Source organism: Bicyclus anynana, chromosome 21, assembly GCF_947172395.1.
Source record: "Bicyclus anynana chromosome 21, ilBicAnyn1.1, whole genome shotgun sequence".
NCBI classification, from domain to species: Eukaryota; Metazoa; Arthropoda; class Insecta; order Lepidoptera; family Nymphalidae; genus Bicyclus; species Bicyclus anynana.
Window position 1 is genome coordinate 3,748,963 of NC_069103.1, and position 26,983 is coordinate 3,775,945.

The following is a 26,983-nucleotide window of genomic DNA, read 5'->3' on the forward strand; positions in this document are numbered from 1 at the left end:
CAGATTGAAGGGGTTGATTAGGACTAGATAGTGTTATTTCTAAATTTAAAGTAGGAATAGCATCCTTTGTCAATCTATGATTAATTACATACCTGGGTAGAAAGTGGTTTTCACAAATTTTAACGTTTTCTAACTGCCTACGAGTATATTTCCGTAATATTGGACAATTGATCAACCATGCCTCCCATCTAGTGTTATCAGTAAAAGGTACAGCACGTAAATTTGATCGCGTTTTACACTTAGGAATAACACATTGCCTCATTTTTAATTTAAAACAAAATTACTTTTATCAGTAACCAAGCACAAATCGCACTATATCTCTTTATTAATCAAAATGTATTTTAAATAGTGAAAATAATTAAGTAACAAGAAAGATATGTCCTTATTATTGGTAATTCCAGCGGCGCTCATGCGAATTTCGATGATTTCAAATATTGAAAAGTGAAAACCAATTTTTCGCAGTAAAATTACAATGGCGGCGCAGACATGAGGCAACAAATTCAAAACAGAAAACAGTCTTACGCACGTGGTATACACAAATTCTCTTTCATTCATAAAAGCCATTCTTTTTCCTTGTGTAAATTTGACCAATCACATCAGTTCTTCGATACTTAGAATTGTAACAGTGTGCAAGTTTATTTAAGTGTACAGGTGAAAGAGATAGGCATGGCCACCACCTACTACAGCCCATAACAAGGAGAAGGATGGAGATATCTCTGTCTTTTGTTAGTAAAGGATGGAGGATTCTCATTTTTTATTCTACGGTTGGGAGGGCCTGCTGTCGGTGTCGTCCATTCTAATTTCCATTTTCCAATTCATTTTGTTTCATAATTCGTTGTTATTTCGTCCGTTAGCGATCGTTTGTCGGAATTAATTAATAACTTTGTGAACTTGTTTTTCTGTTTATTTCATCAATTGATTGTATTACTTTCTAAAGTGCATAGTGTCTGCAATTGCTTAGGTCAACACATTTTTCTGCGGTAAGTTTAATCCTATCCTAACGGTAAATTAGACCCTGAACTTCATTTAACACTAATCTCTGATTTATTTACTTGCTTATAAAGGGTTTAGTTAATAAATTGTTTCATAATTTTAGACGAAATTGTAATCGTAGCGTATCGGCAGAAATACTGTCAATAACCTTTGACATGTGTCACTGCTTACGTGTCATTCGGCATTCATGATATATTGAGCGAGCACTATGTGTTAACGTGATTTTTGTATTTAACCAGATTTGTATTGTATTGTGTGTCGCTGAATTCTTAATTTCTCACATACAAGAGGTAAGTTCGACTATCTACATATATATATCATGACATAGTTCTACAACGAAAAACTTAATAAAAAGCCGAAGTTTCGTATTTGAACTTCTAACTGTAATGATGTTAGAATGATGTCTTGTAGAGGGAATGTTATTCAGTTGTAACTAAGCTATTTAAATTGTGATTACTGCATAAACAGTAATGTGTAACTACATTGTTTGGAGAATGTGTTTTACTATCATGCTAATAATATAAAAGCTTAAGTTTGTGTGTAAGTGTGTGTGCATGTTTGTTACTCCTTTATGCCGCAACTACTGAAGTTGATTTCATACTAAAATCTTGAATGGCGCAAGATTATTCCCCGGATTAGTCGAAGGTCATCTGCTAGTAGCAAATAAAAACACAAGCTATGTTTATATTTATTTAATATGTTAAAAATATATCTTTGTCTATGTTAAAGTAGTAGACGCCTGGCAGTTCTACATGTATTGTTCCCATTTCTGTGGAAATATCGGGATAAATTGCATGTGATGGCATACATTTAGTACTTTATATTCATCAAAGAATTGCAAAAAGGGTTCAGTTGACCCAGGAAGTACACCCTACAATCTCACAAATGTTACCTCTTTATAATATTAGTATAGATAATGCTCTTAACACTAACCAGTCTACAATGTACTCCCCTGCTATTTGATTGTGTGTGTATGCGATGAGTGCCAAAAATACAGTAATATATCTTTTATTCTCACATTTTCGGAAACGTAAGGTGGATGGAAGAAATCTGTATGTAGTGATAAGGCCACCTTTTGTATACTGGTTCTTCCCTGTTAACCGACTTCAAAAAAAGGAGGAGGTTCTTAATTCAATGCATATGTTTTTTTTATATTGTTTGTACTTTTTAATTTGTTGTAGTGTACAAATAAAGAATATAAATAAATAAATAATAATTATATCTTGTGTTCCATTAGAATTGTGCTTGCAGCAGCTTTCTGATGGAGCTGCAGGCATTAGTAGTGCTGGGTGGTGTGGGGCTGGTGGGAGTTGCTGTGCTACTGCTCATGGGGCTCTTCTCCTCGTCGGGGACCAGCTATGAGGAAGCCATAGCTCAGCAGAGGCGAGCGACCAGTGAACTTCTGGCTTTAGCTGACAATAAGAACAAGTCTAAAAAGACCAACAAGAAGGCTAATAAAAAGGTAAGTAATTTATATCATATAGATCTTAATCATAGAGTAGATATTGATTATTATCTGCACTTAATGACATTATGATTATGATTATTATGTGCACTGGAATGGCGACCCCACACTGGAAAGTGCAGTGTTGCTTGACTCCCCCTAGGTGGACTGAGGATATGCCAAGACCAAGCAGGCTGGAGGGAGCCACTGAATGCTTCTGGATCACGACCCTTGTGCTTGGAAGTCCATCCAAGAGGCCTATGTCCAGCTGTGGACTTCTGATGATGATTATCTGAACTTTAAATAAAATTACCAAAAATGAAGTTTGAGTGATAAAAGACAAGCAGCGAATGCAGGATGCCAGTTTTAATTTTTTTTTTGTCTCTTGTCTCTATCCTAAGTCTTTCAAACTACTTGACAGATAAAAATGTAGTACTTGAATTTTTGCCCTTAAAAAACTTATATGGTTAAAAAACTTAAAAACTTACTGTTCTCGGAAAAACAATAAAATTTGTTATCACACGTTGTTATATAGATGTTTTATGGCCATGATCACGCTCATGACAATAAAATAACACTTTATAACATTATGTTTAGACGTAGGAATAAAACTTTTTTTTTATGTTGATATTTAATTAATTATTTTCATTGTCTAACAATTAATTTTATAAACTGTGTCCTGTGACTATTGATAGCTATTCAATTCAGAATATAAAAGAATAATATAGTTAATAAAAATAGCTTTATGCAGCTAGGTAAATTTTTTTTTTTTAGGAAATTTAAAAAAAAAAAAATTATGATCTAACTTTTCTTTTTTGTATCTTGTCTATAGTTAGCAAAGAAGGAAAAGAAAGAAGCAGCTGCTGTCACAGGTAGTGAGCCTGAGAGTGAGGCGCCGGCCGAAAGTGGTGTGGAAGACGAGTCCGCCCCATCAAAGCCTCATGTGGAATTCAGCTCTACTGTACTTGTGGAAGCACCCACAGACAACCCACCTAACATTGCTGTGAAGGTTATTATATATTGAATTCTATCTTGCCAATGTCAAGTTCTTGTTATCACCACTATTTGCAAATAATTACAATCTGAGGAAAAATATTATCAATAAAATTATTTTGGTACCACTAATTGCTTATCTGCTCATTATGAAGTAGAAATAAATAATCATTTATCATTTGGTTCAGCTATTTGCATGCACATTTCTGGAATACCATTATCTGCTAATGAAATTTCATTGGGTTGTTCAAATCAAATATGTATAATTTTAATGTATTTCTTATCAACATATTTAATAGGTATATTTATGAAAGAAACTAAACATAAATGCTATCAAGATTATTGTAGTTAACAGTAGATTTGTTCAAAGTTTAAACAGTTGGACGTAGTACATATATGTATATATCGAAAGATCTTCAAGATCGAAAGTCTTAATATTGCCTCTGCTTTTACCTTTTTTGGCCCATTGAAATAACACATATAAGCTGCACTTTTCCATATTTGTATTTATTTGTATGATAAATATAGAACAAAAAGTAGTTGGTAAGACACACAGATACTTCTATGGTAGATATTCCTCTTTACGCAGATTCGCAAACGCGGCAAGGATCCTAAAATTAAGCCGATTTTAATAAATAAAGAGGATCCAAGCTGCGTTAGCGATCCGAGCGCGGCGGCCACCCCCTGTGCAGACGTTTCTAACCATTTTGAGGAAATGCATCCCAAGGATGAGTTCGAGTTGTTGCAATCTTCATTAGAAAAAGTGAGTTCCTCGTTCCCTTCCTGACTCATCCCTGTGTTGTCAAACATATTTGTGAGAACTTTAACTTGTAGATAATGAAAATTTTAACATATGTAGTTACGTTAATTATATGACTAATATAATGATGTTTGTTTGTTTGTGCTAATAATATGAACTATGCCAGTTGTATTAATTTAACATGGAAACTAAAATCTGACTTTATGTGACAATGCAAAGATATAAACATAATTTTTTTAACTCAAACATAATTCAAAACATTAACACTTTAACTGATGTACGAGTATCTATAAAAGACTATGAGGTACAACATTCTACATTTTTATTAAACTTATAACTTATATTTTTATTGAAATCAATTGAACAATAGACAATAAGGTTATAATGAACAATAGACAAACTCTAACTAACTAGAGATCAATTTAATTTTAAAACAGTTATCTAAAAGTGAAAGTTTGTAACACAACACGTTACTTACCAATTTTTATGAGTGATATTGAATTTTTCCTTGTGAAAGTAATGTTGGTTTTTGTTTCGTTTGTGACTATCATAGGATGAAATGGTAAATTAAAATTATTTGAACATTTTTGGTATTTAGTGCATGTCTAAAATATTAAAAAAAAAAAGATGGATTACCCAATGCTAGTTTTTCACTTCTAATGCACGAAATCCTGGTCATTAGTGCACTGAGCATGCTGTATGTATATATGTCACCTCTTGTCAATCAATGAAAAAAAAATCTTGATACTTAGATAGGAGAGAGATCGTGTTTTTTTCATTTGTTGCGGATGCCCGCAATATCGCACGCCCCTAGACTTCCTTAATCTGGCCCTTTCGCAAAATCCGTTCTCAGAAGACTTCCCTGCCAAATTAATTTTAACTTTGTTCGTCGAGTAGTTTTGGGATTTCATGATGAGTGATTTTTATGTAATAGATTATGTTGATTCTCGTCTTTTGGCCTATTTGCAGTTTTATAACAATTGGTCAGGCTAGGAAGTAGCCTATGCCTTGTTATGCCTTATTTGCTTGTGAGAATATTATAGGCCGACAAACCATGTATTTTTTATTTTGATCTTTGTGTTGTGTTGATATGATTTTTTTAATGCCTGTAATCAATTTAATAATTGTATTTGCCAGATAATTGAAAACACCTTACTATTTCAATATTTTATTCTATATAATATTGATTTAAAACTGAGTTTGTCACCCCATGCTTCTACCATAGACAACAATAAAATTTGGACTGTGGTGGCTTTAGGAGGTAACAGATTTCAATGTTTGTACATACTTCAATGCTTCTAGTGATCTAAGTACACAGTGCAAAGGGGAATGCCCACTGGTTCATACAACATCGGCCCAGGGAACCCAGGTATAACCCCATACAAAAGTATATGAACATAATAGTATAAGGTATAAATAAGGGTCTGGTAAAAAAATTGGCTTAATTAGAGTATGTTTCTTGAAGAAAAATACATTTTTATCACGCTTATAAGGCAATATGTTCGCCGGTGTAACAAAGCGGCGAAGTAACATTTGAAGCTTATATTATTTTTTTCTGTTACCAACAAGCTTAACAAACAAGAAAACGGACAAACAAACCAATCATAAGTCTTCATAAAATATCGTAAAACTCATGTTGTATGGTCATTGGTCAACAATCTTAGCTTGTCCTCTTTGTAGACAAATTAAAGATGAATTTAAAATGTCGTAAAACGTTGTAGCAAACTTTTTTTTATAAAGTAATGATTTCATTATTAAAGTAGAATTATCGAGAATTTTTGGACATAAGTAAACTGCCAGGCGGTTAAGGTAGGCCTGGGCCGGGGATGGGTATTCCCCAAATTTATTTTTATATTTCTCATAAAGCTAGTTCCTCATAATTAGACATATTGTATCCTTATACGCTAGTTACTCAGCTTTGTAGAAACCTTTAAAATAACACTGTTAAAGGTCAAATTTAAGGGCCTTTAGCAAAAAGAAAATGATTTCGCTTGATATCAGATTTATTCTTGTATATAACAAAAAGTCGTGTTAGTTACAATATTTAAAACTCAAGAATAGCTGGACCAAACTGGCTGAAAATTGGTAGCTTAAAATCAGGAAATGGACATAGGATACTAAGGGTAGGGGTAGGGTATCACGCGGACGAAGTCGCGGGCGTCCGCTAGTCAAAGATAAAGTATAAAAAAAATCATGTTTTATACTTGGAAAATTAACGATCTGGACCTTTGGAACTTGCTAAGTCCTATAGCCACCACAGTCCAAACTATATTTGCCTACCATACTTACCTATCATCAGCTGACAAACTATTATAAAATGACAAAGATAAGGCCCCTACAGGTCATTATTGCAGAAAGATTAAAGATATCAGACCTTGACTTTTTGATTAAATAGTTATAATTTGTGTATGTATGTTTTTAGTGTGCTAGTAATTGTTGGACTATGTTAATATTTAGGATTTATTAGGGTCTGTTATGATTTTTTTTTAAACTATAGGTATCAGAGAAAAAAGACGATGTCGCAGAGAAGAAAGAAGGCAAACCGCCGAAGCAGTCGAAGGGCGCCAAGGCTGCACAGAAGCAAACTTCAGAACCTTTAAAGGAGGAATCTTCATCTGAAAAACAAATCATCAGCGAGGCACCTCTTGAACAACGCAAAGGTATGACAAACTGGTATATGTAATGAAAGGTTTCTTTTTTTAGTGATAGTGATATAAAAAAAATGGATTGTAAACTCCGTTGAATTCTTTCATTTTATAATGGTGTCTATAATCGTTCAATTTTAATAGTGTCTCTAATTTTTGAAAATAAGAACAAGAGAAAGATAATTAAATTAAAGATTAATTAAATGTTAAATTGTTATTTTAAACTATAAAGGTTGCGGTAAATAATATAGAACTTGCGGGTATCTGCTAATCATTTATTGACTTGTACTCTACAATTAAAACGAAGTTTTCAGAACTAGTACAACAATAGTCAAACATAGAAGGATCCAGCACAAGATCTCTTTGAGTTAAATTGGCCCTTAAGTAATTGAAGTTTATAAATCTTTCTGTACTACTTCTCTATTGACCGTCGGTGTATAGACTCTATGATATTGTTCCAGGAAAGAAAGGCGAGAAGAAGGTAGTTTCAGAGGCGTCGGAGGTAGAAGAGGTGGTGCCGCCTCTCAACGCGCCGCAGCCGAGCGAGCTCACCACCGACAAGCTGCTGCGGCAGGCGCTGCAGCCCGTCGCGCCTACTCCCTCCCCGCCCACCAAGTCTAAGAAGAAGAAGGCTGACCAGGACATGCTCTCACTCCTGGGTAAGACATTTACTTACAACGCGCCGCAGCCGAGCGAGCTCACCACCGACAAGCTGCTGCGGCAGGCGCTGCAGCCCGTCGCGCCCACTCCCTCCCCGCCCACCAAGTCCAAGAAGAAGAAGGCTGACCAGGACGTGCTCTCACTCCTGGGTAAGACATTTATTATTGTGAAACTATACCAGGTTACTAGAAGAAGGAATCTTCGAGATATTATATTGTATATTTAAAAAATATAGTAAATCAACAGAAAAATCGTAAAATTCTTAATTTTTTTTTATTGAACATCCTGTTTACGATTATAATACATAACTAAATTCCATTCCAACATATATCTCCTTCAATATCACTCTCATTGGAAAATAGCATGCTGATTCCGGTATTGTCAGTCTTACCTAAATAACTTCAAAACTGTCTTAGAAATATAAGACCGTTATTGATCTAGACTTTCGTTCCAGTTTTCGTAAAGTTTAGTGATGCTAAATCTCGAGAGAATATAGAAATATCGCAAACAAAAATTATCTTTGAAAGTTTTTGCTTAAAAAAATTGTTATGTTTAGTTTCTACAAAAACAAGTTTCAGTCTACTTGCTCGTAGTAGTAAAATACATAGGATAAAATTACCGGCATCTGTGAAACTATTTAAGTTGCAAAATGGCTGTACAAATAGAGACTGCACTGTAAACACCGCGCGAACGATAGCAGAAAGCAAATATGTAATAGGATAATTCGCTACTGTCTAGTACCTACGAGTATATTTTAAAACTATTAAGACTTTTACATGACTAAGTTATAGTGATAGTAGATATTTTGTATAGGGCCAGAAGATGACACATTGAAATATTTTCTCCACGGGCCTGATCCGTAGGCACTTTTAGATAAGTAAATTTTTTTTTATCTATATATATATAAATGAATTGCTGTTCGTTAGTCTCGCTAAAACTCGAGAACGGCTTAACGGATTTATCTTATCTTGGTCTTGAAATGTTCGTGGAGGTATAGGGAAGGTTTAAAAAGTGAGAAAAAATCAAATAATTTCCGGGAAAACCCTAAAAACTGCCCTTTTCTATTTCCCATACAAACGTTTAAGAGTCAAGCGGTAGGGGTAGGGTAGGGATAGAGAATAAGTGCACTTATGTCAAAACGAAGCTTGACCGGGTCCGCTAGTTTGAAATAAATATGTATAAATGATCATCAAATATCGTTAAATGTTCGAATTACGTTGCATGATTAGATATGGAGAGTATGACAGTTTCAATCTTATGGCATTAGAATGTCATACAATATCATAAGTGGCATACAATAATTGTTAATTTTAACTAACAGATGTGAACACATAGTTCAGTATCGAACTTTTCAACATAGAACTAACTGAACATTTGTTTTTTTTTTTCATATTTCTATTTTGAGAAGTTTCAGGGATAAAAGTTTTGATTTTTTTCAAAAAGTCAAGTTCAAGTCCAGAAATAGAATCTAGAACCAGATTTCAACGCCAACTACCCGGGAATTATAATTCTAAAGCCTAGTACACACTAGTACATTTCATTAGACCATCCATAGACCGTCTAAAAGTATAAAGACTGTTCTTTGTCTCATCTAGCATCCACACTACGATTTGTATTTTTCCGTCTCATTTTCGATCTCGATTCTAGACGAGACGTTCACAGTATACTCTGCGCCATGAAATAAGTCCAGTAGACGCGGCGCTAATGATGGCGCTCAATGACATTTGGTAATGGCGGTATTATTGTCATTTGTGCAAGGCGCTGTCAATTTTAGTTCAGGTTTTAGCCGTGGCACTTCTTTCGTGGCGCGTAGTCTATCAAAATATTTCGCAACTTGTTCAAAATTGCATGCGATGCGGCTTACCATTCCGAATTTATTCGATCGAAACCTTAGACCTGCTATTTTTAGGTATCTATAGATAACATTTAAATACGTTTGGTGACCTAATACTTTTACTAGTGTAGACTGCCAAAAACATGGAGACAATCACATAAACACACAATTTTTTTTATCTAAATAGGTACAGCCATTCTGTGACTAATGCTTAAAGGGTGTTTATTTTTTATTTGTATATATAGATTAAAGAAAGCCGATAAGTTTTATTACAGGCTAAAATCAGCAAAATGACAGACAATTTGTGACAAATGAAAAAATACTTTAATCTATGCATTGATGTACTAATATCAGATAAAATTATTGATATCAAAATCTGTTCTTATGCCGGCGCTACATATAGCTTCAAACATTTTAATGAAGCTATGTTTGGCTCGGGACTTTGAATCTTTGTCTAAATAAATTAAAAAATACGCCTGACACAGCACTTTCAAAGTCAATGTTATGTGAAAAAATGTGGTTGAAAAGCCATCTGGCAGGTGCGTCAATAGGTCTACAAAGAAGTGTACAAAGTTCGTCATTTAAATGTTCCAATGTTTGAAGTATAGCTATTGTATCTTTGTTCAAGTAAGTGTGCAAAGAAATGCACTAGCGGTGTCGGTTTTTAACGTATAGAAAGCGTACAGAAAATCAGCGTTTAAGGGAAAAATGTGGTAACTAAAAAGTCTGCTGCAATAACTGCACAAAGTTCGTCATTTAAATGTTCAAACGTTTGAAGCTATATGTAGCGCCGGCTTTATGATAAGGTCATAATGTAAACAATCAGTTACAATTGTTATTATCTTATAGAGATTTAAATCAGTAGGTAGTTGGTCAGTTCATATTATTATTATCTAACTAGTAATAAAGAGTACTTTGTAAGTAATGTTGTTCAACAAAACATATACAAACTAAACATATGTACTATGTGATGTGTATTGTACATCATAGAGCTGATAAGGTATATTACCTTCTTGTCTAGAAAACTACTACATATTGAATTTATCTTTTATTTCAGCATTGTATTCATGCTAATATGCGTTATTTTTTACCCATTTATGGCTCAGCCCTTACCTACTCCAGTAATAGGTTACGATTTCTAAAGGATATAAAATATAAACCATTGTCTAACATAATATAATGTTTGGAATACTTCTACTTGGTGTTTTTACATAAACACAAATCTGACTTTTCAGCCAGTTCAGAAAGCAGATTTTAAAAAATTCCGGCTAGATCGCTCTTTTAGAAAATATATGCTGTTATTTAGATATATCCTGTCTTGTTTCCAGAAATAGGCAACATTTTTTTCCATCAACTACTGTCATCAAGAAAGTCATAAATGTTATGGTAGCCTCTGAATAAAGGACTTTTAAAAAGTTTTTGAATTATTGTAAAACCAAGTCTGCCTATGGACATAAACTGTGTATGCATAGTCAATAATATTGTGAGTTAATCATGACATGCTTACTTTGGGGCTAGATTTGAATATTTGGGTATAGATCATTGACATCTTATAATAAAAGGATGCACAAACATGTAGAAAATGTCACTTAAAACTGGCCAATTTTACTTTGGATGTTTTAGAATTATTGGTAAAGAAAATTATACCTGAAGGCCTTTTAATATAGTTCAATATTCAATGAAATTCAGAGCAAATTCAACCTCAAGCATTTGGTTTAAGGTTGAATTTGCAAATGCGACTACTTGAATTGAGTGCTAAGAAGTTTGAAGATTGTTTGGCACTCATTGAGTACGGACGTTTTTTGGTGGCTGATTGTTTATCCACTTTTTAATAGGAGATCGATGGGATATATGTGTGTATTGTCCAAATATATTTCTTTACTAGCTGACGCCGCGCGGTTTCACCCGCGTGCTCCTGTTCTCGTAGGAATACGGGAATAATACATAGCCTATAGCCTTCCTCGATAAATGGGCTATCTAACACAGAAATAATTTTTCAAATCGGACCAGTAGTTCCTGAGGTTAGCGCGTTCAATCAAACAAACAAACTCTTCAGCTTTATAATATTAGTATAGATTTAGTATTGCGTGTTTATGGCCATCTTAATTCTTAATTATATTTAAAAATATTATTAATTTATATATGAAATCGTAATGCTTTTTATTGATCAGGCGGCGAAGGCAGCGTGGCGTTCGGCGACCTGCTGCGCGTGGTGCGCGCCGCCACGCTCTCGCGCGACGAGATCCAGGGCCTCACCGACGCGCTGCTCAACAAACACCACGACCCTCTGCCCGCGCACTCCGAGTGGACCGAGGTACTCCTAGAGCGAGCCTGTGATGGTCACACCTACGTGGAGCGGACGGCGAAGACTGATTTGAATGATTCCCATTTCCGTGGGGAATATGAGAATAAAATATACCCACTCCCTGATAATGTAGTTTAGTAATTTTTTTTAAACAGGACACCAACAGGTTACCAATCTTCAAACTCATCTTTCAAATGAGCCCAGTAGTTTCAGAGCCTATGTTAATACAATCAAACAAACAAGCAATCAAATCTTTTCTCTTTATAATTTTGTGGATATAAATGTGATCCATTTGAGCAGTGGAATATTGCTTTTAAAATTAATATCATGTTGTTACAGGGTCCCAATGATCCAATGCAAAAGTTGAAGAAGCAGTTGGCTGATAAAGAAAAATCTCTGACTGACGAGTTGGAAGCCTCGAAAGCCCTCAAGGCCAAAGTTCAAGAGCTCCGGTAAGTGGATAATATAGAAAATTTTATTTCCATTAATACACGTTGATTTTTTTTTTATTATTCTTTACAAGTTAGCCCTTGACTACAATCTCACCTGATGGTAAGTGATGATGCAGTCTAAGATGGTAGCGGGCTAACTTGTTAGGAGGAGGATGAAAATCCACACCCCTTTCGGTTTCTACACGGCACCATACCGGAACGCTAAATCGCTTGGCGGTACGTCTTTGCCGGTAGGCTGGTAACTAGCCACGGCCGAAGCCTCCCACCAGCCAGACCTGGACAAATTAAGAAAATCTCAATCTGCCCAGCCGGGGTTCAAACCCTCCTCCGTCTTGTAAATCCACCACGCATACCACTGCGCCACGGACGCCGTCAAATTTGATTGATTGTCATGTCATATATCAGACTATACTTAAGCCATACTCAATGTGTTCTGTTTACCAACAAACAAATTAAAAATAAATTAAAACTCGTTAGTCATTTCACACCTAATAATAATTATGGTCAACTTGTTCTAAAATTAATAAAAATAAATTTGATTAATGAGCTTAAAACAATTAGATTATAGTTAATATTAGATTAAATTATAGTTAATATTAGATTAGATTATAGTTAATATTAGATTAGATTAGATTATAGTTAATATTAGAAGACAATATATAGAGCCTATCTCTCAACGGTAAAGCAGTCTGTCTCATCACCGAGAGGCTGTGGTTCAATCCCTGCCCTGTTGAACTACCACTTCTAATACAGTCTTTCACGACTAGTTAGAGAGGAATGAGAATATTGGTCATATTTTGAAAAGATATGGCATTCTTAATGAAGGTTATATATTCTATTCTTATTTAAGAAAAAAAAATAAACAAGTTATGAAATGACATGCATTCTACCTTCACTTGTTATTTGTATGTTGGTAAACAGTGCACATCGAATGTGGCTTTAGTAGATGCTGACGAGATGGTTGTCTGTGCAGTGCTAACCTGAACGCGGAGCGCGCGGCGGCGAGCACGGCGCGCGCCGAGCTGCACACGCAGCAGACGCGCCTGCAGCGCCTGCTCGAGGAGCACCACGCGCTCGTGCTGGAGAAGAACACGGTAACTGACTACTACTATCATCATCATCATCATCATCATCATCATCATCATCATCATCATCATCATCATCATCATCATCATCATCATCATTATCAACCCATATTCGGCTCACCGCTGAGCTCAAGTCTAATCTCAGAATGAGTGGGGTTAGGCCAATAGTCCACCAGTTTGACGGCCGCGTGGCGCAGTGGGTAGTGACCCTGCTTTCTGCATCCACGGCCGTGGGTTCGATTCCCACAACTGGAAAATATTTGTGTGATGAGCATGGGTGTTTTCCAGTGACTGTGTGTATTTATACATTATATAAGTATTTATATGTAGTATATAATTGTATATTAATATTATAATATCAACTATCTCAGTACCCATAACACAAGCTACTCTGTATGCTTACTTTGGGGCTAGATAGTGATGTGTATTGTTTAAGTATATTTATTTATTATTATTATTTACCATGTTGGCGCAATGCGGATGGGCAGACTTCACACATGCAGAGAATTGAGAAAATCCTCTAGTATGCAGGTTTCCTCACGATGTTTTTCCTTCACCGTTTGAGACACGTGATATTTAATTTTTTAAAAAGCATACAATTGAAAAGTTGGACCCGGACCGGATTTGATCCCACACCCTCCGGACTCGGAGGCAGAGGTCATATCCACTGGGCTATCACGGCTCGACTACTACTATACTAGAACCTAATATAGTTGACTCATAAATTCAAATTCAAAGGACATGTACCAATTTTGTATGGAGGCTGGGCCTTTATTCTGAGTGTCAACTAAGCAGAACAAATTATTTTTATCTTAAAAGAACATAAAATATAGGACTTAAAATCCAAAATAAAAAAAATTTTGGAACGCGCATTTTTTTAAATTAATTAAATAAAATGGTTTTTTTTCATTAGCTGACTTAAAATCGCTGTCGTCCATTTTGTGACGTCACAATGTTACTTGATGTACTAAACGTCGAACTAATATTTTTGTCAAACGCTCCGTTTGTAAGGTATTTGTTAACGTGACGTCATGAAACAGTTGAAATATCATAGATCAAGGCCGACAGGAGTTTTAGCTCGTATTGTCCAAAAATATTTAAAAATTGAAATTTTCATGTGATTACGATATTTATGGCACAGAAACAATATTATACGCTTTGTGGGTTATAGATTTTAGCATTCACGCTTGCTATGTACCAATATATTTGTTATAGGTGATATAAAAAAAATCACGAATGAAATCGCGAGTTAGTCAGAGTATTACATAACATTTTATTGTTTCAGCTTATGGGACAAATCAGTGAAAGTGAAGCTCAAGTTTCGCGGATGGATTTACTTATTCAAAGGCTTTCTGAGGTAAAATATTATGTATATTGATTTAATTTATTAAAGAGGATTTTATTTTTAAAAGAAAAAAATGATTTCTGAAAAAACGAGCGTGCTATAGACCACACGATTGAAGTAGAACTTCTTTCAAAAATAACAAAGCGCCATCTATGAGCATCAGGCATAACTGCATCGCAACAGGTTCTTGACATGTACAAAAAGGGATTGTTTCAAAGTACACTAAAAACGCCATCTACTGGTAATTTAAAATGACAAACACTGTTTCAATATGCTTGTGGATGGCAGCACGCATCGCCCGATTACAATTTTCGTAACGCATTTACCAACTTCATACATTACTTTTCCTCAAGTCAAGCGTCCGTAAAGAAGTATTACATCAAAAAAGTATATACGTAGTTTCTTTGTAAAGTGGTATTAACAACGTTAACCTACGTTTTTTACTTACTAGTTGGTTACTAGCAATTATTATGAACTTTAAGTGCCCTTATAATAAAATTCTTTGTAACAATAATAGTAGAAGATTCGAATTAGAAACGACCTTCACCCATGTGTTTAATGGATGAAAAGTGTTTTATATCAAATTTAGTATGTTGAAAAATACATTGCGAGTAGGTTGCCTAAAAATCTCCTGGCCAAATTATTATCAACCATCATTAATTATCACTAATAATAGTTTCATCATCATTATATCAGCCGATGGACGTTCACTGCAGGACCTTGGGCCTTATGTAGGGACTTCCAAACATCACAATCCGCCTTCATCCAGCGAATCCTTGCGACTCGCTTGATGTCCTCAGTCTACCCGGTCGCGGGTCGACCTACACTGCGTTTTCTAGTGCGGGGTCGCCATTTCAGCACGTTGTGACTCCAACATCCATCGGCTCTTCGAACTATGTGCCGTGCCTATTGCCACTTCAGTTTCAGCATAGGTTGTTCCATCAACCGCTTTGTGACTCTGAGACCTGAGAATGATAGTTTGTTTAAGGTCGTTTCTAATACAAATCTTATATTTTATGGTAATAAAGAATGTAGTAACACTCTACTTTGTCGCAGTCGGAGGTAGCGCTGCGCGCGGAGCTGACGGCGTGCGTGGTGGAGGCGGGGCAGACGCGCGACGACGCCGTGCTGGCGCACCAGCACAACGCCGAGCTGGCGCAGCAGCTGCAGGAGGCGACGCTGGCGCTGGCCGAGCTGGAGCAGCAGCGCCAGTTCGCCGCGCACAGCGACCAGCGCGCGCAGCAGGAGCTGCGACAGACGCAGGCGCGCCTCGCGGGTAACGCAGATACTTGTCTATTCAGAGTTTTAAGGCTTCGTGTCGATGACGCCGCACCCGCACCGCCGCCGCACCGTCGCCGCACCGCAAGTCTGTGTAGATCTCAGACCAATTACGTATGGATTTGTATCACACCCAAATTCAGCAACAAATTGTCTGTCATTTTTTGAGGGCGACGAGATAAATTCGCACATTGAAAATATTTAACATCAATCAATAAATTGTCAATATAAAATGATTGTAATAAATGATAGTAGGTATGTACAAATGATATTTCTTCATTCATTCAGTTAATTAACCGGATTTTCAGTTTGGTTAGGTTAGTTTCTACTGTTAAATATCTTATTATTTTATATGTATTTATAATATAGAAATTGTTTTTAATTTATAGGATTCAATGAACTCCAAAACGATTTGCAACGTATGACCGCCAGAGCGCAGGCTGCCGAAAGTAACATAGAAAAGCTTAATGAGGAAATCCAAAAACAAAAGGACGAGGTGAGTATAGGAAACATTTCAATTTTTCTTTTGGATGATAGGACCAAATAATCTGTTTGTAAACATATACATGTACAATATTCCGCTTTTCTATATAACTGAGCATTGACCTCTTATAATAAAAGGACGCACAAACATGTAGAAAATTTTACTTAAAAACTGGCCAATATTGCTTTGACAGTTTTAAAATTATTGTTAAAGAAAATTAAACCTAAAGGCCTTTAAATGTAGTCTATACTCAATAAAATCCCAAATCCAGAGCAAATTCAACCTTAAAGATTGAGTTTAAGGTTGAATTTGCAAATGCGACTATTTGAATTGAATGCCAAGAAATTGTGTTTGGCGTTCATTGAGTGGAGATGTTTTTTGGTCGCTGATTGTGCATCCACTTTTTAATAGAAGATCGATGTAACTGAGCAAGAAACTTAGAAAAGTCCGACTGCTCACAGCGTTTCTGACAGGTCGTTTGTTTTTACAGCTAACTAAGGAGGTGGCATCTCTCAGAGAACAGTTGGCCGAACGCGAGGCCGAGCTCGCTGAACTGAAGCAACTGAAGGCGGCGCCCGCACAAAATGGACTGCCTGCCAATACCATTAACGACGAGCACAAGGTAATACTTTAAAAAAATATAATAAATTTGATTAATTAGCTTAGCACAATTAGATATAGTTCATATATTTTGAACTAGATCTCTTTAATCCAGCCCTTACAGTAGTAGGTATTGCTGTAAAAATAACTTAGTAACGGGAGTAACTTCTCCCGTTTTCCCAACATTTCCCTTCACTGCTCTGCTTCTATTGATTGTAACGTGATGAAAAGCATGAAGGAGTACCTGCCCAGGAGTATGAAGATTAATTGTGCCCAGTTTCATTAAAATCCGTCTGGTATTTTTTGTTTCTATAACGAACATACAGACAGACGAAAATTTTACTGATTGCATTTTTGGCATCAGTATCGATCACTAATCACCCCCTGATAGTTATTTTGGAAATATATTTCATGTACAGAATTGACCTCTACAGATTTATTATAAGTATAGATATAGATAACATTTTATAGAAAAACAATACATAATTTAAATTTTCTAATTTTCACATCGAGTATGGTTTTAGTATAGTAAAATATGGACATCAAAGATATTGGAGAAGCGTCATTTTATCTAATACGTTATATCATCAGGCAGCGGAGCTTGCAAAGGTGGAAAGCACCGTGGAGTCCCTAAGGAACGAGCTGGTCTCTGCACAGGAGAGCATCTCTGAGCAGAAGAACCAGGTCGCCAGTCTTCAGGAACAGCTGCTGCAGTACCGGGACAAGAACAATGTTTGTATTACTTCTCTATATTGTTAACTTTGGATGATGATGTATGAGCTAACTTGTGCAAGAGAATGTACTATAATATAATTATTTAAAACGTACTGATGTGGCGAAGTTAACCTAAAAATGGCTTTTTTTAATTAGGTATTTTGTAGGCATGCGCGTTTAGGCTGCATCATCGCTTACCATCCAGCGTGATTGCAGCTATGCGCTTGCTAATATAACAAAAAAAATACGAAAAAAATAAATCAATATTAATTAATAGCTAAGTGAAAAAGGATTTTTTCTGTATTTTTTATTAGGTATCTGTCTTTATATTATGAATGACACATCGTAATATGTATGTAATAGATAAATAAATATTATTATTGAAAAGTATCCTTAAGCATGATCCATAAACATCCAAAACTGAATAAAATATAACACTGTGTGAAGAAATATTGCACGTGACTTTAATATACTAAGAATATTGATACTGATATAAACCGCTTAATTTACGTTACATAACGTGATTTTTTTCTTAATCTGTCAGACTAGTTTCAATTTGTTAATTATGAGCTTCGCGTTATTTACTTTAATCGGTAATTTTGCGACAAGTTTTCATGGAACGCATCTGCTTAGAGTTATTTTACTGATGTTAGAAGAGAAAAAAAAATCCGACATATTGACTTAAGTCAAGTAATTTTATTTGTTTCACACGCACACTATAGTTCAAACTGTAAAATAAACGATTCTTTATAAACGTTTTGTCTAAATTTAAAACTTCCTTTTCTAACAATACTAATTTTCGTATAACATATTTTCACTCCTGTCACTCAGGAGTTGCGAACTAAAAACTGGAAAGTAGTGGAGGCGTTACAAACCGCCGAAAAGGCTCTCGCGACAAGAGTGGCGCCCGCGATGCCGGCCCGAGACGCGCTTGCCGTAAGTGCTATACCTCATATTCTCAGACTAATTACATAAGGACTGGTATCGCACCCAAATTCACGAATTGTTTGTCATTTTTTGAAGAAAACGAACTTGAATTTAGTATATATCTTATACTAAATTAGATGTCGTTCACCGTTTTTTACACCATTCGACTGCACAAAAAGGTATTTATTAGAGATGAAACGGATATCCGGTATCCGGCCTATCCGGCCGCCATAATACTATCCGACCGAATACCGGATAGCTACTGTTATCCGACTATTCGGCCAGTATCCGGCCAAACTGCTATCTGTTTCATCTCTAGTATTTATGTTTCTATTTTACTTGATGTCATTCAATTTATATAATGGTATTTAGTTGTAATTAAATATTTGTACCTATTAACGGTGAAACATTGTTACTTATTACATAATGACATCTATGTATGACTAAATGTTTCTTCCAAATAAATGATACTGATTCTGAAAAAAAAACCGATGAACACGATTACAACTATGAAACATCGATACTATAGAGACAGTTTTTATAATCGCCTTAGATCGTTGATCATATACTTTGACAGAAAAGTAACATCTAGCGAGACAGGTCCTTATGTAATTAGTCCGAGTTCATATTAGATGTATTTATTTAAAAAAAAAAACAGTATATTCGCCTATGAGCTTGCCCAAGTGAAACATCTTTCTGGTGCAGTTGCTAGTGCTTGCGTTCTCAACAGAGAGGTCCTGGGTTTCGTTTAACATTTCAGGTCAGGTAGGATTTTATTTTTTCTAAATTACTTGGTGTATTAAGTGCATTTATAGGTTTTGTAGATGCTCTGGTTTCGTTATATCAATTTTTTTGTTAATATCCATATCATTTTCTACTATCTACTCGTATTATAATAATGTTGTTCTTTGTTTCTGTAAGACTTTTAGTCTTTTTGGACCTTTGCCGTCCCTAAATTCCGCCGTTCTAGGCTCTAGCCTACTTGTCTGCTGGTAAACCCACCACTGGGCTCAGGTCTGGCCTGGTGGTAGGCATCGGCCGTGGCTAGTTACCTCCCTACCCACTTCCATGTAATTTATTTGTCAACTTTTATTGAATGTTCCACGTGAATACTGAATATATGATTTATTTATTATTTACAGTAAGACAATAAAAATTGACATTGTTTAATATTATTTATGAAACACATTTACCTAAAAAAAAACAATTCAGGCGTGATTTCAAAATTCGTGTTATATACTGGTCTTTCGTGTTATATAATCTATGATCTATACTAACTACCACTACTACTAGTAATAGTTTCACTTGGATATGCTCATAATCGTTCGGCCGGCTTCGCTTTATAACTACTTTTTGTGTTTAACGCTACTTCCATTTAGTAAAATTAAATTTGTGACTAAACCCTATTATTTTTTTAGTTAAAGTATTGTTATCTTTTCCTAATAGCAACATTATGAAAAGGTCAGCAATACTTTTTGCTTACTCATTTTATTTAGGTTTAATTTGCTAACGACTTTATTCCACTGCTACTTTCTTTTTTAGTTGCCAATTAATTATTTATAGTATAGACCTTTCTGTGTATCCTACTGTTTCATATTGTTTAAAAATTAATGATTTTGTTGTTTTTAGAACTCCGCACATCGAAAAGAAATCAGAACTATTATACGAATATTTTGTTTTCCGTTGTCTGTCTTTTTATATTTAATTAAAAAAATAATACCATAATTATGTTGAAAATAATTTTTTCACGACCTCTCTGGCTCAGTACTAGTATTGTTCTCTGCAGAGAGGTCCTGAGTTCTATTCCCAGGTCTGCTCTTGTGGTAGTCATCGGCCGTGGCTAGTTATCGGCAAAAACGTACCGCCGATAGATTTAGCGTTCCGGTGCGATGCCGCGTAGAAACCGTCAGAAGTATGGGTAGAATCAACCTGTAACTCTCCCATCTCTTCTTTAAATGCAACGTTTTTTGTACAAACTATTCAACAAATCTGCAATCGAGCAGTGATTATTATTCAAATTAAAAAAAATCATTTATTAGTTTTTAATCTTTATTTTTGACACTTTAGTACTTCTTAAATATGTGTAATTGTATAAAAGGAGCACCATATTTCTTTTGTCGATCATAAGATGTTTTTTATGTCATATGTCAAGCTATAGAATACACCTGTGGCTGAACACATTGTCCACGGTCATTTTGTATATTTTTTCATAACACGTACTGTATTGTACGTGTTGATACACTGTACGTGTATCAAATAAATAAATAAAATAAAAAAAATAACAAATAAATATTTTTGTTTAGGAGGCAGTAGTCAAAGCTCAAGAACAACATTTCATAGAAGTAGCGAACGTTCTACGCGCAGTATGCCCCACAGCTGCACCGAACTCATCTATAGGACAAGAGTGGCTACAGGCTTTTGCCGAGAACCTCAAACAGGAACTCTCAAAGAAAGAGAATGAGAAGCAACTAGTCGAAAAGGACTTCGCATCGAAACTGTTACAAAAGGAAAACGAGAGAAAACAAATAGAAATCGAAATGCAGAAAAAACTTCAAGAAAAGGAACAGGCAGTGAAAGAACTCGAGAACAAAATGCAACAACAGTTAAAAGACAAGGAGTTAGCGTGTAAAACTATTGAAAGCGAGTTACAAAAGAAGCTGCAAGATGAACTGGCCGCAAAGAAACAGTCTGAAAGTGAATTACTGAATAAACTGCAAGAAGAATTGAATATAAAGAAGAAACTGGAAAGTGAATTGCAGAAGAAAGAAGTTAAAGAGGTCACAGTTCAGCATACAGTGGTGGACGACTCGCGAGTCAAAGATTTGGAAAGCCAGAATGTATATCTACAGAGACAAGTGGAAAAATACAAGACCATCATCGATGACACTGTAAGTCGATACAGTAGTATTTTTTGAGATTAATTCACACATTTCTGAAATATTGGGCATGTACCAAATTAATTAGTTTTAATCTGTCTTAATAGATTATTATTTTTACTTTAACGTGAAATACACTTTTAATCAATACATATAAAATTTGGTTCACATGTTACTAATCACAATCAAGCTTTTTTTAATTTTCTAATCATTGAAATAGCTGAACTGAGCTGAAAGCATTTTGATAGGACATTCACAGTAACACAAGAGGTTATTGAGCAACATATTTTGTCCCCGGAAAATTCTTGGTTCCCGATACGAAGTTGCGGGCATCCACAATTATATTAATAATATGATAATTGCAAAACAAATACGAGTATGCACTTTAATAAAATCTTATTTGAAGATCAAAATATTTATTGCCTCTCATTTTGAGTATATGAATGTTTTATCATCACATAGGAGGATGTATTGAGCCGGCTGCAGCAGAAAGTATCCAGCGAAGAGGATCGCTGGCAGAAGGAACTGGCCAGCAGGCAGAATGATCTTGAGACGCTGCGGCTGCGCACCGTGCAACAGGTAAATACAGTCTAAACGCAAAACACTCACGAACGTATGTACAATCGTTAGCTCACAGATTTTTTTGCACGCACACGCAATCGTTAGCGCGCACGCACAATAGTCTGCTCACTCACACAATCGTGAGCATGCGTGCACAAGAGTTAGTTGACACAATCGCTAGTGCGCACGCACAATAGTTAGTTCACACAATCGTTAGTACGCACGCACAATCGTTAACTCACACAATCGTTGGCGCGCACGCACAATCGTTAGCGCGCACGCACAATCGTAAACGCGCACGCACAATAGACATTCGGAATAATATAGCTCAATGCAAAGCAAACTTATTACACATTAAAATACTCGTATTACACAAATAGATTTGTGACTCCTATTTAGTGGTGCCCGTTTTAAAGCACATATCTATTACCATTATGTCGTTGTAGTGTATTCACACTATTTGTAGATAATTTTAACTTTAAATAGATAATTATAATACATCCCTGTCTTAGGTTTATGTTGTTAAAATGTTATCATTTTAAAGATTGCCTAAAAGGTTTCTCTTCTACGTAGGAACCTCTGGCGTTTGCATACTCCTGCATTGAGAAAACGTTGCCAGCAATCATGGCAGAGGTACTGCAGCACGTTCGTGCATAATACATGTTACGTGTGGCTCCTGTATCGAACGTGTGAACACTTCTAGCCATATTTATAATAGTAGGGGAGCCCGGGATGCTAAATTTGCAGTTACTCGAGCGTCATTGAGACCGATTATATTTGGTAGATTAAATTATAGGAAGAATAAATGGTTATTTACTTTTTCCGCTTTTAGCGGTGGAAAAAAAAACTACAGACTTTAAAAACAATTTTTATTACTTTGGCTTACTGAAATTGTAAGAAAATTTTAGCGATTAATTAGGAGATTATTTCCTTAAAAATAAGTAAAAAATTAATCGCACTCGTACCTCGAGCACTAAAATATAAGGGTTTAATTTTGTAACTTTGAAACCCTCCCATTCCATTACGTTACGCTCAAATCGTCAGATTTTCGAAATGTGCAGTTTTTAGCTATCAACTCACCTACCTTATCTTAATCTGACGTGCTGGTTGAGTATTTATGAAGTTAGTTTTGTTTTTGGTTGCCCTAAACATACCCACCAATATTAAGGACTCATACTCGGTGGAGGTACTCGACAAAGTGTAAGGTATAGTCCCTTATGTTTATCTGCCGCGCTCGAGTAACTGCAAAAATCCCCTCTTCGGCTCCTCTACTAAACATGGATTAAGATTTGAACCTCAATTTTCTTTAAAGTAAAGTGGACCTAATAACTACTGTTTAAAGTTCACTTTAGTTTGAAGTAAATTTAAATCTTTATCCGTCAATTTTCTTCAAAGTTAAGTGGACCTAATCACCACTATATAAAATTCATTTTACTTTGAAGAAGAAGAAATTTACATTTGGGTTTAAATCTTAAATTATGTTTATAAACTTGGTCGATTTTGTTTTTCATAAGTTTCCAATTTGTGATGTCGTGTTACTACGTCCTAGCTGTCGGTTTGTGGGTCTGATTTCTTGCTGAGGAATATAAATAAAATAACAAAATAACAATTATAAAATTCTTAAAGATTATTTTTACATTTTTACAAAAAAAAAAAAAAAAAGCTAGAAGTAAAATCCCAAGATTAACATTTATTTTTATTTTCTGCAAAACCATACTTTCTTCTATCCTTAAAATATCTAACATATTTTAAGGATTTAGATTTCGAATATCGCCATTTTAGCGGGAATACGAACGTGTGAACTGAATGAAGATATAACTTGAAATTGACCGTACTTTAGGACTTTTCACAAAAATACAATTTATTATTTTTCTATGTCTATTATAATATTTTACTATGATAGAGAAGACAACTCTTTCTATTATATCGATAGACTTCCAACTTTTCACCTTAAATCATTTTATCCGGTGATGGTTCTATGTAAACTCTATTGTTTTAAGTTTTCAAATGTCCTTAAAAGTACCTTTTGAACATGTTATATACAGTATATTTTATTCAATTGCAGATGCAAAATAAAATAGATTCACTGCAAGCAGAATTACAAAAATCACAAACAAGGAACCACAGTCACAGCTTCGCGGACGCTGAAAGAACTGCTGAGGTATGTTTATAAATTATTATTTCATCATAATCATCATCATCATCATCATCATCATCATCATCATCATCATCATCATCATCATCATTATCATCATCGTATCAGCTGAAGGACTGACTAATTAAAAATTGATTTTAATGTTATATTTGACGTACTGTGTTATATCATGGATTTTTTGTTTTTATAGGAAAATCTAATGGCGGGTTTTGCCAATCATGACACAGAAGTACACAACGGGCCACTACAGGTGAGACTGAGGACGGGACAGCGGCAAACCTTGCAGGATTGGGCGTCTCAATAAAAAAAGCAAAATTTTGTAGTAATTTTCATTATACCTATGTACGTTTACAGTTGGCTAAAGTAAGTTTAAACTCCTTGCTGTTGCTTAAACCTATTTGCTTTAATAGTACAGATTTAGAAATAGTTGACTCATTAAAAAATGTACCACCTCAAAACTACTGGATGAATTTATTTATTTGGTCCACCAGTGACTGTTGCAGCATTTACACAACTACAATCTAAAAATAAACACAAACACAAGGCTCTGCACAATCAAATGAAGGTAGACATTTCCGTAATATTAAAATAGATTAACGATTACATAAAATCAGTTTACAAAAGAAAAAAAATACATTTTACAGTAACAAGTAAAAGAAACATTTTACAACTACTATTCAATTGATACTTGCTACGATGAGTTCATACAGTCCTACTACAAAGAATGTCATATGATAAAAGGTCACGTTGCGAAAATGAAAATAGTAGAAAGTAGCGATAACTACTTTGAACACTAAATAAATTAATAATAATAATAATAGTTTTTTAGTGGACATCACAATTCCATATGACGAGAACCTTGTGAGAGCTGAGACAGAGAAAAAACGTAAATATCTAGATCTGGCTCACGAGGTTACCGCCATGTGGCATGTGGAGTCCACTGAAATCATCCCCATCGTTATATCTGCCAACGGTTTGATCCCAGTCAGCCTCGCTCACCATCTGAGGCGGCTGGGGTTCTGTGGCAGTTCGCTCGCAGGCAAGATGCAAAAAGCGGTCTTGCTGGACTCGGCTAGGATAGTCCGCCGGTTTCTCCACCTGTCGCCCTGACCCCCGGCCGTTTGGTCTCCCTGCCGGGGTGAATCCTCCGCCCGGTGCATATATGTATTTATGTAATATATTTAAGTTTATTTATTTTGTGTATTTAAGTAAGTTTATTTATTTTCCCTTTGGCTTTTATATATATTTATTTTGTACTGGGCGTGAGAGTTTAATTCATTTGGATAATAATAATAAAACTTCGAATTTCGAAAAAAAACGAAATTTCGAAGAGCAAAGTTGTCTACCCAATATATACTTTCATATAATCCTTACTTTACATATATTTTTTCTTTACAGGAACAGATAAAGTTGAGCGAAATTTAACAAACACAAAGTGCAATGTACAACGCAGTTTAAGGCTGGAATTTACCGTCGCGTCTCCTCATTCACTGCCGAATAATCGATAAGATTAACCCTTACCAGGGTGTCCTGTAAATTGTGTTTTTTCCAAAAAAAAAACTGTGAATTCTACATATTTAGAATCGAAACACTGAAAATCGGTGCGACATACACTGAAAACGCGCAAAAAAACTCAAAAAAAAATTAATTATAACAACAGTTGGTTAAGGAATCACATTGATTGAGGTCAGATTTTTAAATTAAATGGCTCTTAACCGGACACCCTGTTAAGTGAACCCTGTTTTTATAAGACATGTTAAATATTTTTAATAGAAAATGCACTCAATGAAATGGGTGTTAAAACTTCTGTTAAATTTCAACTCTGTTGATTGATTGGGATTTCCGATTGCTAAAAATTTCCCAGCCCACTTGTAAATAATACCAACAAGGAATGGTAAAATATATGAAGAGATTCATCGGAAAACTCATTTTTACTATTCAATTTTTTACTAGAAAGACTAGCTGATTAGTGATTAAAATCACATAATTATTCGTAAATATCATTTCAATTGTGCTCAAGGGAAATAAGTTCATTTTTAGACTTTCGATCCTTTCAAATTACTGGGTAAAATTTGTAAAATTATTACACCATCTGTTTATAGATATTATATATTTTAATCCATTTTTGTTTGTGTTCTGACCAGTGGTACTAGTATCATCACATTGTATGGCCATATGATAATTTATTTAACCGCCTCTTTTTTTTATAAAAAATTTATAGGTATGTATATGATTTTAATATTAATAAATACAATAATTGTGTCTCAGGGTTGCGTATGTCGGGGTATGTGCAAAAATATGATTTCAGGTGCAAAATACAGGTAGAAATTTTTATTAAAGATTTTTTTTACCGAAAATGCGACAAGTAGAAAAATTATAAAGGATGTTACATACACCAGTTTACGTAAATCAAGGCCTGTTGTCGTTCTCTTTCTACAATAGCCAACGCTTATAAAAAAGATATGGGAATGACATTTGCTATAGATAGGTCTTTATTTATTATTAGCAAACGCCCGCGACTTCGTCCGCTTGGTTTTTGTTTTTCACAAATCCCGCGGGATTTTTGCGGGATGAAAAGTAGCCTATTTGTTAATCCAGAGTGAAATGTATTTCCATTCCAGCCAAATCTTAAACAAACATACTTACACACACACACACACACACAACCTTTCGCCTTTATAATATTCATGTCATGTGATAGTGTGATTCTACAAAATACATATTGGAATTTACACATTAAATAAATTAAACGTAATTAGAATTAAAAGTATCATTTCTATATATAGTTTTCGAAGCGTTAGCGTTTGTAGAAAGAGAATCAAAGTCCCACATGGCACAGGCATGATATTTTTAATAAGCATCATTTTCTTAT

At 35.1% G+C, this 26,983-nt stretch overlaps 1 protein-coding gene across 8 annotated transcripts; it reads left to right on the forward strand.

The window, feature by feature from the left end:
• The first annotated feature begins 781 nt into the window (after positions 1–781).
• LOC112044298 (ribosome-binding protein 1) lies at positions 782–26,316 on the forward strand. 8 transcript variants are annotated; one of them, XR_008251954.1, is made up of 20 exons: positions 782–980; positions 2,231–2,455; positions 3,270–3,446; positions 4,020–4,193; positions 6,688–6,850; positions 7,297–7,494; positions 11,501–11,643; positions 11,974–12,086; positions 13,060–13,180; positions 14,457–14,528; positions 15,573–15,792; positions 16,184–16,290; positions 16,769–16,900; positions 17,470–17,610; positions 18,424–18,528; positions 20,823–21,407; positions 21,858–21,974; positions 24,022–24,117; positions 24,302–24,474; positions 25,510–26,316. XR_008251954.1 is itself a non-coding variant. In XM_052888218.1 (20 exons), exons 2-19 carry the CDS (start codon positions 2,255–2,257, stop codon positions 24,413–24,415), a joined length of 2,979 nt encoding a protein of 992 aa, XP_052744178.1. In that variant the 5' UTR covers positions 782–980; positions 2,231–2,254; the 3' UTR covers positions 24,416–24,453; positions 25,510–26,316. The 8 variants fall into 8 exon arrangements, 2 of the variants coding, with proteins under 2 accessions (XP_052744178.1, XP_052744179.1); XR_008251957.1 differs by having other exon boundaries at positions 2,245–2,455; XR_008251956.1 differs by having other exon boundaries at positions 2,248–2,455.
• Positions 26,317–26,983: the final 667 nt, after the last annotated feature.

Coding starts and splice junctions, on each gene's coding strand:
- LOC112044298 (XM_052888218.1), top strand. CDS start 2,255: ATGGAGCTGCAGGCATTAGTAGTGCTGGGTGGTGTGGGGCTGGTGGGA. Junction 12,087..13,059: donor GCCAAAGTTCAAGAGCTCCG/GTAAGTGGATAA, acceptor TTGTCTGTGCAG/TGCTAACCTGAACGCGGAGC. Junction 13,181..14,456: donor TCGTGCTGGAGAAGAACACG/GTAACTGACTAC, acceptor TTATTGTTTCAG/CTTATGGGACAAATCAGTGA.